We start from the raw sequence: 15,209 nt of genomic DNA, 5'->3' as shown, positions 1-15,209 counted from the left end.
ACTTCACTATTATTCTACAATGTAGAAAATAGTCCAAATAAAGAAAAAACATTGAATGAGTAGGTGTGTCCACACTTTTGACTGGTACTGTACATATATATAAATAATAAATGAGAGAGAGAAAATCTCTCTCCTCACCTGGCTGTCTCCTTCCACTCCATCTCCTGTCCATCGACGGCCAGCAGTTCGTCCAGTTCAGTGAAGAGCTGAGGGGGCGGGGGGCCATCATCCTCCTCACCCAGGATAAACCTTATCCTCTCTGCTGCTGCAGAGACTATGGGGAAAGAGAGCAGACAAGATGGATGGATGATAGAGAGAGAGACTTGACTGGTACTGTATATATATGTGAGCAATGCAGTAAAATATTAAGTGTTGACACCGCCGATCACTTATAAGAAAAGGAGAAAAAAAGTTTTGCAACACCTGTAGAAGTGATGGCTCTAAGAGGTTGTTAAGCTGTTATTTACCAGACTCTCTGAAGGAAGAGAGTTTCCTGTGGCCATTATTAAGCTCCACAGACTGACTGACTTAATTCAGGATTCTTTTCAGATGCAGTTGCAATGTTAGCATCTGCAATTCTACACATTTTGTCATGTAGCTGAGAACAACAACAAAAAATCTGTTTTTAAGACAATGTCCTGCAATTCTATACATTTTTCCATGAATACTTTCAAATTTTAGCATCTCAGACTGTCTAGTTTTTATTTTGGTAATTGTTAGTTGTCGTGTCTTTGGCTATGCCGGATTAAGTGATATTTTTTATTTTTTTATCCGTTGTTTTACCAGGTAAGTTGACTGAGAACACGTTCTCATTTGCAGCAACGACCTGGGGAATAGTTACAGGGGAGAGGAGGGGGATGAATGAGCCAATTGTAAACTGGGGATTATTAGGTGACCGTGATGGTTTGAGGGCCAGATTGGGAATTTAGCCAGGACACCGGGGTTACTCTTACGATAAGTGCCATGGGATCTTTAATGACTTCAGAGAGTCAGGACACCCGTTTAACATCCCATCTGAAAGAAGGCATCCTACATAGGGCAGTGTCCCCAATCACTGCCCTGGGGCATTGGGATATTTTTTAAGACCAGAGGAAAGGGTGCCTCCTACTGGCCCTCCAACACCACTTCCAGCAGCATCTGGTCTCCCATCCAGGAACTGACCAGGATCAACCCTGCTTAGCTACTGAAGCAAGCCAGCAGTGGTATACAGTGATATGACATGCTATTCTATAAAATAATTTCTCTGTAATTAATATTACCTGATTAAGCTAATCAGATGAATGTAATTAACTAGAACGTCGGGGCACCACAATAATGTTTATAGAGCTGTTATCTTCCGAATAAACTCTTAAAGACCTAGTCATCTTTCACATCAATAGCAGTCAATATTTAATCCTTGCCTTATTTAGTCTAATCTGAAAGTTATAAATTCTTGGTGGGGGTCATATTTATGGGGCTCATAAACCTCCCCCATCAGGCCAATGTCATGACATAGTACACAAACATTATTATTTAAAAATATATAGCTCCATTATCTCTACTTACTTTTGATATGCTTTTAGTCATTTAAGTTTACACTTAAAACATTTGACTATCCCGAATGTTTGTTTTTTTTAAACAGGAAAAAAAAGTGGCACGCCTTTGCTAAATGAGTATAGGGGAAACACTGCTTACTGACAACTAAGAAACACTCACACACCAGAAAGGACTTAAGAGTTGTTTTATATAGTTCAGCAAATAATTATGAAATAGTTAGCTGTGGATTCAAAAGTAATCTTTTAATCCATTACTAATCACTTTGTGCTACATTGGTAGTAGTTGCGCTCTATAAATACAGTTTTCCGTTCTAGTTAATTATACTGATTTATTTTCTAGGACAACTTTATCCTGTTCCATTAGGAGATACCCATGTACAAAGAAATAATGCAAAAGTGCTCAACATAAACAAAGAAGGGACAAATCCCAGAGTGAATATTTCAGACGAGACAAGGGGCCGACAGAGATATATTTTCCACCTGCTCGTTGAACATCTCATTCCAAAATCATGGGCATTAATATGGAGTTGGTCCCCCCTTTGCTGCTACAACAGCCTACACTCTTCTGGGAAGGCTTTCCACTAGATGTTGGAACATTGCTGAGGGGACTTGCTTCCATTCAGCCACAAGAGCATTCGTGAGGTCGGCCACTGATGTTGGGCGATTAGGCCTGGCTTCGCAGTCAGCGTTCTAATTCATCCCAAAAGTGTTCGATGGGGTTGAGGTCTGGGATTTGTACAGGCCAGTTAAGTTCTTCCACACCAATCTCGGAAAAAATATTTCTGTATGGACCGCTCTTTGTGCACGGGGGCATTGTCATGCTGATTCCGGAAAGGATCTTCCCTAAACTGTTGCCACAAAGTTGGAAGCACAGAATCATCTAGAATGTCATTGTATGCTGTAGCGTTAAGATTTACCTTCACTGGAACTAAGGGGCTTAGCCTGAACTATGAAAAACAGCCCCTGAACATTATTCTTCCTCCACCAAATGTTCTCCTGGCATCAGCCAAATCGAGATTTATCTGTCGGACTGGCAGATGGTGAACGTGTTTCCACTGCTCCAGAATACAATGGTGGCAAGGTTAGCATTGTGCACGGTGATCTTAGGCTTGTGTGCGGCTGCTCAGCCATGGAAACCCGTTTCATGAAGCTCCCGAGAAACAGTTCTTGCGCTGGCGTTGCTTACAAGAGGCAGTTTGGAACTCGGTAGTGACCGTTGCAACCGAGGACAGATGATTTTTACACACTTCAGCACTCAGCGGTCCCGTTCTGTGAGCAGTTGTTGCTCCTAAATGTTTACACTTCGCAATAACAGCCCTTACAGTTGGTCTGGACAGCTCTAGCAGGCCAAAAAAGTTGACGAATTTGACTTGTTGAAAAGGTGGCATCTTATGACTGTGCCACTTATAAAAGTCACCGAGCTCTTCAGTTTGGGCCATTCTACTGCCAATGTTTGTCTATGGATATTTTATGGCTCTGTGCTCGATTTTATACACCTGTCAGCAACAGGTGTGGCTGAAATAGCCGACGCCACTAATTTGAAGGTGTGGCCACATACTTTATCTATATATACAGTACTAGTCCAAAGTTGACACACCTACTCATTCAAGGGTTTTTCTTTATTTTGACTATTTTCTACATGTTGCTATTGAATACAACTCTCAAGTGAATGGCTTCACACAGTTTGCCAACATTAACAGGATTATGTATGTAGTGTAGACTTGCAGGGTAGGTGTCTGTGTTTTGAGGTGGCAAGGTGATGCGGATAAGAGAGGAGATTATGATAAAGTAGCAGGTACTGGCTGGCAGGGAGCCTTGTCACGGCCAAAAAAGTCCCCTGTCCCCGAGTCTGTCTAGTTCTGTTCCACTGCATCCAAACAGAGATGAAAACATTCAATTAAAAAAGCCAATAATGTATTGTTTTTATTTCTGTGTGTCGCTGTTTGGATCGAAAATGTATAGAAATGTTACCGGGCAAATCAAGGGCAGACACTGACAGAGATGAGATAATATGGATAACAAATGTCCATCAAGAGTATCTCTATGGATACAACTCAATGCTATGAGGCTTCTGGCATTCTGGCTGTCATTATACAACACAGGAGATTGGTTAGGTAACCCAAAATAACTTGAGTTAATCACACACAGAAGTTCATTTTCAGCCATGTGTGATCAGTGATGGTTATTCTGTGAGTCAACGTGAGTTATACAATTCCATAACTTTGAGATGTCGGTCTACCTCAACTTGCCTTCCTTTTAAAAAGTGTAGGCTTACTGATGGTCACTTCCATCCATGGGGTCAGTAGGATTTTTCAACAAGATCTAACCTCCAGTGACCAAAACAGAGGAGAATTAAATCTCCTTATGTCCCCTCGTTCTCAATCACCGGACCACCACGTGATTGTCTCTTTACTGCTGTTAGGTCATCAACTTTGAGCCCCAAAGTAATAAAACAAACATTGAGGTCTATCAGTATGAACACGCTGGATCAGAGAAGCTGGTGACTGTAAGCAGGGGAAACTGCAGAGTCAAGAAGAACTGAATGTGTGACACGTTGCTTACGGTCTTTTGAATTATTGTGGTTTTGACACATCTCTATTTACATGGCACTAAAAAAAGTGTCACTGGAACAAGCTATGGAACAAGTCTACTGTGAGTTTCTGGGTTAGAGTTAGGACAATCATCTCTAGCCATTTATTCTCTGGTGCAGTACAGAAATAGCATCCTTGGATTGAGACTCGCAGCAACACTTGAGTGGTCTAGTGTGAACTAACAGCTAAAAGTAACACAGCCATGAACACTGACATAGTGAGGTTTGGTTAACAACAATGTGTTTCTAGGCAATACTAAGCCAGGGGAATTAGTTGCTCAGTCAGTAATGCTGTCTATGAATATTTTTCTAATGTCAACATACAGTATTCCAGTGCAGACAAACTGAGAAAACTCAGAAAGTTCAGAGTGACTTAGAAATGTCCTTGTTTTTGAAAGAAAATCACATTTTTTGTCCATTAAAATAACATCAAATTGATCAGAAATACAGTGTAGACATTTTTAATGTTGTAAATGACTATTGTAGCTGGAAATGGCTGATTTTTAATGGCATATCTACATAGGCGTACAGATGCCCATTATCAGGAACAATCACTCCTGTGTTCCAATGGCACGTTGTGTTAGCTAATCCAAGTTAATCATTTTAAAAGGCTAATTGATCATAGAAAACCCTTTGTTATTACAGCTAAAAACTGTGCACCGGGGCCTCCCACTCCTTTCTATTCTGGTTAGAGACAGTTTGCGCTGTTCTGTGAAGGGAGTAGTACACAGCGTTGTACGAGATCTTCAGTTTCTTGGCAATTTCTCGCATGGAATAGCCTTCATTTCTCAGAACAAGAATAGACTGACGAGTTTCAGAAGAAATTATTTGTTTCTGGCCATTTTGAGCCTGTAAACGAACACACAAATGCTGATGCTCCAGATACTCAACTAAAGGCGTCCAGTTTTATTGCTTCTTTAATCAGAACAGTTTTCAGCTGTGCTAAAATAATTGCAAAAGGGTTTTCCAATGATAAATTAGCCTTTAAAAATGATAAACTTGGATTAGCTAACACAAGGTGCCATCGGAACACAGGAGTGATGGTTCCTGATAATGGGCCTAATTCAAAAAATCTGCTGTCAACAATGTCTACACTGTATTTCTGATCAATTGAATGTTATTTTAAAATGGACAAAAAAAATGGCTTTTCTTTCAAAAACAAGGACATTTCTAAGTGACCCGAAACTTTTGAACGGTAGGTAGTGTATCAAGATATTCAGGAGTGAAAAGTGATCAATCGACTGATTTGTTGGTAATTCCCTTTAGTTGTAATTCACTACTTAATTCTATTCACTTGTTTCCACTGATATCATTGGTTGATAGTTCCAGGGATCTATCTTGATGTGTTTGCACTGGCAGAGTTGCATGCTGGGTAGTGTAATTTGTGCTGTCATTACTCACTGAGGGGTTTGAGGATGTTGGGCGCTGCCTCGTCAGCATTCTCTCCATCTGATTTGTCCCCCTCCACGTTGTCCGCCGGCCTCCCCTTCCTCTCCTTGTGGCTGGACTTGCGTCGGTGGCGCCGTCTCCGCTGGTAGCTCTTGGGCACATGCACACCAATATACACGGTGTGGTGACCTGAGGGAGGAAGAGGGGACACCATTCAAGGGACACAGGTCAGATTAGGACTACCATGCTGATAATTTGCATCAAATGGAAGAAAAAGTCAATGAATATTGTTGGGTAAGTGAAACTGTAGAATAAATAAGGAGGATGGATTAGATATGATAAAGTGGAGGATTGGATGTCAAAGAATCCATAGTGATGTAAGCTTACTGACCAATATGGTGTATGTTCAGGTATTAATTAAGCGGTGGTGCATTTCTGTTAGGGAACAAAATTCCCGCGATAAACCAAACACACGAATGCATGCAAGAGTCACAAGAACACGCGCACACACACAGGCGCACACACACAGGCGCGCACACACAGGCGCGCACACACAGGCGCGCACACACAGACGCGCACACACAGACGCGCACACACAGACGCGCACACACAGGCACGCACACACAGGCACGCACACAGTCCTACTGACTGATGATGGGCTATTTAGTCAGCTTGTTTGGTAAAATGTTTGGTGAGTTCTTTGTGCGTCAGGCCGTTTCCCTTGGGCCAATCAGGACGGAATCTGTCCTCATCCTGACACACGCTGAGGATGTAAATAAATGCCAACCACTTCCTGTCCATCAGCTCAGACAGGAAAAGGATAAACTTATCCAGGAAGCCATTTCAGAGAGAGAGAGAGAGAGAGAAACAGAGTGCCACATGCTCCAGCTAACAGCTGTCTAACACACAGGCAAAATGTTCTGGGCTATATACCCAATCCTCATGTACTGGTAAACACTAATGTAGGTATTGGTTGGCATGGGTAATCTCCAGAACTCACACCCCACTCCCTAGTGTGACCTCTCACACATGCTACATGCCTGTATGTAGCCTTCACAGTGGATTTGGGAGGGTGATGTAAAAGGGAATTTTACAGGCTGCTTTTCAATAATGTTCCTTATATATTTTCATCTTATTTGAAACAAATATTATAAATATTATAAACTTGACTTTGCAAAGCTAACTTAAAATCAGAGTGCCAACTACACTGCAGAACAGGCTGTGTAAACAAAGAACGAACAGGAGTTTAACCGGGGGTCATTCACCAAAAGGCGACATCCATTCAAACATGAGGTTGGTCGTGACTGAGTGATTTCACATTCAATGTGACTGGTATTTTTGGTTGTTGATTCTTCTCACTGTGTTGCTCCACCGTGATGTGAAACCTGGGTTTGGGGTTTGTTTGAATTTTAACACAGAATCTCACAGAGGTGAGCTAGCTGGCAGATATGGCTGTGCACACACTGTCAATTATAACTCAAACATGACATGATTATGTGTGTGTGTGTGTATGTATGTGTCAAAATGTGTGAAAATGTAGGAATGTGTGAGTGCACAAGTTTGTGTGTTTGTGCAAAAGTAAGTGTGTGTGTCACTGCAGGGGGATTAAAGTAGTAAACATCTTCATGTGGGGGGCAGGCATTACGTGGCTTGATAAACCTGTAGTTATTTGCTCCACATCTTTATCTTCAATATTAATCCCTCCTATACTTCATGCTGAAATTAGAGCGAGACCTACAGAGAGAGAGTATTATAGCCTTCGGAAAATCAGATCACACCTCCATCCTGCTCCTCCCCCCTATAGGCAGAAACTTAAGCAGGAAGCACCTGTGGTGAGGACTGTTCAACGTTGGTCTGTTCCGGGTCGCTTCTGGGAATAGTATCGACGTATACGCAGACTCTGTGACGAAGTAGATAGAGGCTGTTGTTCCTACTGTGACGATTGCAACTTATCCAAACCAAAAACAGTGGATAGACGGCAGCATTCGCGCAAACCACCACATTTAACCATAGCAAGGTGATTGGGAACAAGGACTTGTTCAAACAGACCAGTTATGACCTCCATAAGGCAATTAAAAAGTGGCTAAACGACAGTACAGAGACAAAGTGGAGTCGCAATTTAACGGCTCAGACACCAGACGCATGTGGCAGGGACTCCAGACAATCATGGATTATAAAGGCACAGCCAGCTACGTCTCGGACACTGAAGCCTTGCTCCTGGAAAAGCTAAACACCTTTTTCGCCCGCTTCAAAGAAAACATAGAGCCGCCGACATGGGCCCCCGCCGCTCACATGGGCCCCCGCCGACTGTGTGCTCCTGATCTCCGTTGCCGACATGAGTAAGACATTTAAGCGTGTTAACACTCGCAAGCCTGCCGGCCCAGACAGCATCCCCAGCCGCGTGTGCAAACCAGCTGGCAAAACTTTTAGTGGCCATGACTGCAGAGAGAAATATTTTAGTTTGAAAGTTAATTTCCTGCATTTCTATACATTCTGCCATGGGGAGTACAGAAAATGTTGAATTTTTAAAACACGCTTTCTACAATGCTACACATTTTGTAGCATTGGCCCATTTTGCCATGGGGCAGAGATAATTTTTTTGTAGAATTACAGCAAATTTCCTGTAATTCTTTTTTGAATTTAATTATTTTTTTAAAATTCACCCCAATTTCATGGTATCCAAGTTGGAGAGATGAGTCTTGTCTCATCTCTCCAACTCCCGTACTGGCATAGGAGAGGCGAAGGTCGAGAGCGGTGCGTCCTCCGAAACACGACCCAACTAAGCCGCACTGCTTCTTGACACAATGCCCGCTTAACCTGGGAGACAGCCACACCAATGTGTTGGAGGAAACACCGTACACCTGACCGTGTCAGCATACAATGCACCTGGCCCGCCACAGGAGTCGCTAGAGTGCGATGGGACAAGGACATCCCTACCGGCCTAACCCGGATGACACTGGGGCAATTGTGCACCGCCCCATGGGTCTCCCGGTCGCGCCCGCTTGCGACAGAGCCTGGACTCGAACCAGGATCTCCAGTGGCACAGTTAGCACAGCGATGCAGTGCCTTAGACCACTGCGCCACTCGGGAGGCTACATTTCCTGTAATTCTACCCATTTTGCCATGGGGTGGAACAAATTATTTGTAGTTTTAAAGCAAATTTCCTGCAATTCTACATATTTTGCCAAGACTTATGTCATGTTATGATATCGGAGTGAGAGTAACCAAAAAAAATCTAATGGGGCCCACTTGAGGTCAGGGCCCCTGGTCTCATGGTGCCCGGTCAGTATTCAGCCATGATTACTGAAAGTTTAGATAGCTGGCTAGACTAATTTACCAATCTAAAAATTGTTAGCTGACAAAGCTAATTGAGTGAATGTCAGTGGTTGACATAAGAGAAACTGCTGATGCACAACCAAATGTCGAACTTGCATATTCCACTATTCTAACTCTCAAACAGTAAATTGATACCCTGACTGGGGGGATCTAGTGACCAGGGGCCCTAAGCGATTGCTTATGTCGCTTATGCCCGGAGCCGGCCCTGGAGTGAGGTGGCGAAACATCAAGGGATGGAAGACAGAGAGGAGAAAGGAAATAGGTTGACTCCATGGAGTTGGTGCTTGAGAGAAATGAGAGGAGACATTATTGAATAACATTGTTAGCCAATCATTGATACAGCAGCCATCATGGATGTCACAGAGGCTCAGTGCTCTTACCTTCCACCTCCTCCTCATCACAGACATGCTTGACAAAGCATGCCCCTCTGTCCAGCACTGCCTCATCCTCCACCCTGCAGGAACAACAGGAACACTTGTGAGAACGGGGGAATATACCTAGAACACTTGTGAGAACGGGGGAATATACCTAGAACACTTGTGAGAACGGGGGAATATACCTAGAACACTTGTGAGAACGGGGAAATATACCTAGAACACTTGTGAGAACGGGGAAATATACCTAGAACACTTGTGAGAACGGGGGAATATACCTAGAACACTTGTGAGAACGGGGAAATATACCTAGAACACTTGTGAGAACAGGGGAATATACCTAGAACACCAGTGGAACGGGGGAATATACCTAGAACACCAGTGGAATGGGGAATATACCTAGGACACTAGTAGAACGGGGAATATACCTAGGACACTAGTAGAACGGGGGAATATACCTAGGACACTAGTAGAACGGGGGAATATACCTAGGACACTAGTAGAACGGGGGAATATACCTAGGACACTAGTAGAACGGGGGAATATACCTAGAACACTTGTGAGAACGGGGGAATATACCTAGAACACTTGTGAGAACGGGGAAATATACCTAGAACACTTGTGAGAACGGGGAAATATACCTAGAACACTTGTGAGAACGGGGAATATACCTAGGACACTTGTAGAACGGGGAATATACCTAGGACACTAGTAGAACGGGGGAATATACCTAGGACACTAGTAGAACGGGGGAATATACCTAGGATACTAGTAGAACGGGGGAATATACCTAGGACACTAGTAGAACGGGGAATATACCTAGGACACTAGTAGAACGGGGAATATACCTAGGACACTAGTAGAACGGGGGAATATACCTAGGACACTAGTAGAACGGGGAATATACCTAGAACACTTGTGAGAACGGGGAATATACCTAGAACACTTGTGAGAACGGGAAATATACCTAGAACACTTGTGAGAACAGGGGAATATACCTAGAACACCAGTGGAACGGGGAATATACCTAGAACACCAGTGGAATGGGGAATATACCTAGGACACTAGTAGAACGGGGGAATATACCTAGGACACTAGTAGAACGGGGGAATATACCTAGGACACTAGTAGAACGGGGGAATATACCTAGGACACTAGTAGAACGGGAATATACCTAGGACACTAGTAGAACGGGGAATATACCTAGAACACTTGTGAGAACGGGGAATATACCTAGAACACTTGTGAGAACGGGGAAATATACCTAGAACACTTGTGAGAACGGGGAAATATACCTAGAACACTTGTGAGAACGGGGGAATATACCTAGGACACTTGTAGAACGGGGGAATATACCTAGGACACTAGTAGAACGGGGGAATATACCTAGGACACTAGTAGAACGGGGGAATATACCTAGGACACTAGTAGAACGGGGAATATACCTAGGACACTAGTAGAACGGGGGAATATACCTAGGACACTAGTAGAACGGGGAATATACCTAGGACACTAGTAGAACGGGGGAATATACCTAGGACACTAGTAGAACGGGGGAATATACCTAGGACACTAGTAGAACGGGGAATATACCTAGGACACTAGTAGAATGGGGAAATATACCTAGAACACTTGTGAGAACGGGGAATATACCTAGGACACTTGTAGAACGGGGGAATATACCTAGGACACTAGTAGAACGGGGAATATACCTAGGATACTAGTAGAACGGGGAATATACCTAGGATACTAGTAGAACGGGGAATATACCTAGGACACTAGTAGAACAGGGGAATATACCTAGGACACTAGTAGAACGGGGGAATATACCTAGGACACTAGTAGAACGGGGAATATACCTAGGACACTAGTAGAACGGGGGAATATACCTAGGACACTAGTAGAACGGGGAATATACCTAGGACACTAGTAGAACGGGGGAATATACCTAGGACACTTGTAGAACGGGGGAATATACCTAGGATACTAGTAGAACGGGGAATATACCTAGGATACTAGTAGAACGGGGAATATACCTAGGACACTAGTAGAACGGGGAATATACCTAGGACACTAGTAGAACGGGGGAATATACCTAGGACACTAGTAGAACGGGGAATATACCTAGGACACTAGTAGAACGGGGAATATACCGAGGACACTAGTAGAACGGGGGAATATACCTAGGACACTAGTAGAACGGGGAATATACCTAGGACACTAGTAGAACGGGGGAATATACCTAGGACACTAGTAGAACGGGGGAATATACCTAGGACACCAGTAGAACGGGGAATATACCTAGAACACTAGTAGAACGGGGGAATATACCTAGGACACTAGTAGAACGGGGGAATATACCTAGGACACTAGTAGAACGGGGGAATATACCTAGAACACTAGTAGAACGGGGGAATATACCTAGGACACCAGTAGAACGGGGAATATACCTAGAACACCAGTGGAACGGGGAATATACCTAGGACACTAGTAGAACGGGGAATATACCTAGGACACTAGTAGAACGGGGAATATACCTAGGACACTAGTAGAACGGGGGAATATACCTAGGACACTAGTAGAACGGGGGAATATACCTAGGACACCAGTAGAACGGGGGAATATACCTAGAACACTAGTAGAACCGAGGAATATACCTAGGACACCAGTAGAACGGGGGAATATACCTAGGATACTAGGAGAACAGGAGAAAATACCTAGAACACCAGTAGAACCGAGGAATATACCTAGGATACTAGGAGAACAGGAGAAAATACCTAGAACATAAGTTAAACAGGGGAATATACCACTGTCAACGTTAATTTATTCCAAAACATGTCCTCAGGACCACCAGCAGCCAGTCCACATATTTGTTTCATTCCAACACGAGCACACCTGATTCAACTAATCAAGGGCTTGCTGATTAGTTACCACATTTGAATCAGGTGTGCTTGTACTGGAATAGGTCAGATATGTGGAAAGGCTGGGTCAGGGTGTCTCGAGGACCGGGTTGGGAAACACTGAGCTACATGATTGGATTAATACAGAGGCTGAAGCATTCTGAACAGGATGTGTGTGTCATCACACCAGGGACTTCGTTCAGCCCAAATCCCCTATTGTTATGAGGGTGACACATACACACACAAAGCCTTAGTCCTCCATCTGGCTCACACTTGCTGCGTCTATCTCTCACTCCATCACCTTAGTCCTTATTTGTGAGTCACGTGGGCTTCTTACAATGATCTGCCCTGGCTGTCAGGATTAGCCTAGCTTTACTTAGGAGTGAAACCTTCTCTGAGCACACAAATACAAACACACACACGGGAAGCCTCTCTACTACAGTTACCTGCAATAAGAGCCTAGTTACTAGATCAAGGGCACCGTGTTTATTTTGATCTATTATGAGCCCTGTTGAAAAAAGTATATTATGCACACCACCTACCGTCTATATCCAGATACATGCAGAGAAAAGAAGAACATGAACAGATTGATTATCAAGCGAAGGTTATAAACACTCATTACATTCCATGTAGAAGATCTCAAAAAGACAGTTCATTTATGCTCATTCTAAGGCAACAACGGAAAAGTCCTCCTGCTACAGGTAACCTCCTCCACTTCTACTAACCTGCTTAAGTTTGCAGACAACACAACAGTGGTAGGCCTGATCACTGACAACGATGAGACAGCCTATAGGGAGGTCAGAGACCTGGCCGGGTGGTGCCAGAATAACAACCTATCCCTCAACGTAACCAAGACTAAGGAGATGATTGTGGACTACAGGAAAAGGAGGACCGATCATGTCCCCATTCTCATCAACGGGGCTGTAGTGGAGCAGGTTGAGAGCTTCAAGTTCCTTGGTGTCCACATCAACAACAAACTAGAATGGTCCAAACACACAAAGGCAGTCTTGAAGAGGGCACGATAAAGCTTATTACTGATAAGGAAACTAAAAAGATTTGGCATGGGTCCTGAGATCCTCAAAAGGTTCTACAGCTGCAACATCGAGAGCCTCCTGACCAGCTGCACCACTGCCTTGTTTTTTTTGTATTTTTTTGTACGGCAATTGCTCGGCCTCCGACCGCAAGGCACTTCAGAGGGTAGAGCGTACGGTCCAGTACATCACTGGGGCAAAGCTGCCTGCCATCCAGGACCTCTACACCAGGCAGTGCCAGAGGAAGACCCTAAAAATTGTCAAAGACCCCAGCCACCCCTGTCAGACTGTTCTATGACAAAAAGGCTTCTCAACAGTTTTTACCCCCAAGCCATAAGACTCCTGGACAGGTAACCAAATGGTTACCCGGACTATTTGCATTGTGCCGCCCCCCCCCCAACCCCTCTTTTACGCTGCGGCTACTCTCTGTTTATCTTATATGCATAGTCATTAACTATACGTTCATGTACATACTACCTCAATTGGCCCGACCAGCCAGTGCTCCCGCACATTGGCCCGACCAGCCAGTGCTCCCGCACATTGGCCCGACCAGCCAGTGCTCCCGCACATTGGCCCGACCAGCCAGTGCTCCCGCACATTGGCTAACCGGGCTATCTGCATTGTGTCCCACCACCCGCCAACTCCCCTTTTACGCTACTGCTACTCTCTGTTCATCATATATGCATAGTCACTTTAACCATATCTACATACTACCTCAATAAGCCTGACTAACTGGTGTCTGTATATAGCCTTGCTACTCATATTTTCAAATGTCTTTTTACTTTCATTTTATTTATTTACTTACACACACACCTTTTTTTCGCACTATTGGTTAGAGCCTGTAAGTAAGAATATCAATGTAAGGTCTATCTGTTGTTTTCGGTGCACGTGACAAATAAACTTTGATTTGAAGGTCAGGTCTGTGTTCCCATGAAACAAGTCTACATATTTACACCCATCCTATTTAGCAATCCAGCGTGCACATACACACAACCCCACACAGTTGTGCATCGTCCTGACAGACAAACACTAATTCTTTCCTTTATTTCAGACCTGTCAAACGGTTATTGTGCAATCACAATAGGAGAGGGCAGAGTATCCTACTACAATGGAGAACATATGGAGAACATAAAATCAGTTCAGTTTCTGTTATTTACTCCATTCAGTTTTTATTGCCCATCCTTTTCATCGGAAGGCACAGAACCTGACTTAATAGAACATAATATAACTAAGTTCTTGGATAGCAACTCTGCAGGTCTCAAGAAACACAATGCAACTCCATTGCCTTGGTCAGATACTCTTTCACATTCCCATGACTGACCAAACACAGCATGATGTCTATGAGTGTGTGTGGCTGTGCTTATACCTGCCCGATGTCCCGGGCTGGAAATTAATTATTTGCGGGATTTCTTCAGAGCAGGATTTCTACACACTCGTTACACAATGTTACACCATTAAAGCATGTGCATGCATGCATGTCCTGCAGGTATTTATCGGTGTCCATGGTAATATGGTTCCTATTTGTGCATACTGATACTTGTGTATTTTGCCTAAAGCCATACGCCTGACAATGATAATACACCAGCCAGTCAGAGCGGAGAGAACAAAACAGTTTGTGCCAAAAGCCTTCTGCAGGACAGGTAAGTTCCTGGTGTATAAGGAAGCTCAGAGCTCATGTTTAGTTCCCTGTCCAAGCGTTGGATCTCTTTGTGGGGCTACATGGCCTACAGCTCTACCCTGATCCCTCAGCCAGCTGGTTCTTCCTGGAGCAGGGAGGCCTTTAGGAACGTAGCCCATAGCTGACTTTAGTTTCAAGACCAGATGTTTAGACCCCATGGAGAGCCAGTCTCAGTCAGAACCAACAGCACAGGGAGAGGAGCAAGAAGGAGAAAGAGTAAAATATTAACCCGTAGGCTTAGGTTAACCAGAACACAAAGACAGTTTGCTCATTTTTCATCTTTCTAGCCCCTTCTTATTTTCTCTCTCTCCATCTTGCTGTTCCCCTTCTTATCATCCCTCCATCTCTAAGAAAAATCTGCTGTTCTGCCCTTGAG

General features: G+C 43.8%; 1 protein-coding gene across 1 annotated transcript in view; it reads right to left on the bottom strand.

Moving 5' to 3' along the window:
• LOC112220160 (electrogenic sodium bicarbonate cotransporter 1) overlaps nt 1-15,209 on the bottom strand; it is a 90,740-nt gene that overhangs the window by 62,666 nt on the left and 12,865 nt on the right. Inside the window, exons 2-4 of the mRNA XM_024381840.2 lie at nt 9,231-9,304; nt 5,527-5,703; nt 139-274 (exon numbers count right to left, since the gene is read on the bottom strand). Of these exons, the coding sequence (XP_024237608.1) occupies nt 139-274; nt 5,527-5,703; nt 9,231-9,304 (387 nt within the window). The remainder of the gene's footprint in view (nt 1-138; nt 275-5,526; nt 5,704-9,230; nt 9,305-15,209) is intronic.

This window comes from Oncorhynchus tshawytscha, linkage group LG20 (genome assembly GCF_018296145.1).
Source record: "Oncorhynchus tshawytscha isolate Ot180627B linkage group LG20, Otsh_v2.0, whole genome shotgun sequence".
Classification (NCBI taxonomy): domain Eukaryota; kingdom Metazoa; phylum Chordata; class Actinopteri; order Salmoniformes; family Salmonidae; genus Oncorhynchus; species Oncorhynchus tshawytscha.
The sequence above is the reverse complement of the archived record's forward strand: the minus strand, read 5'-3'. Positions and strand labels throughout refer to the sequence as shown.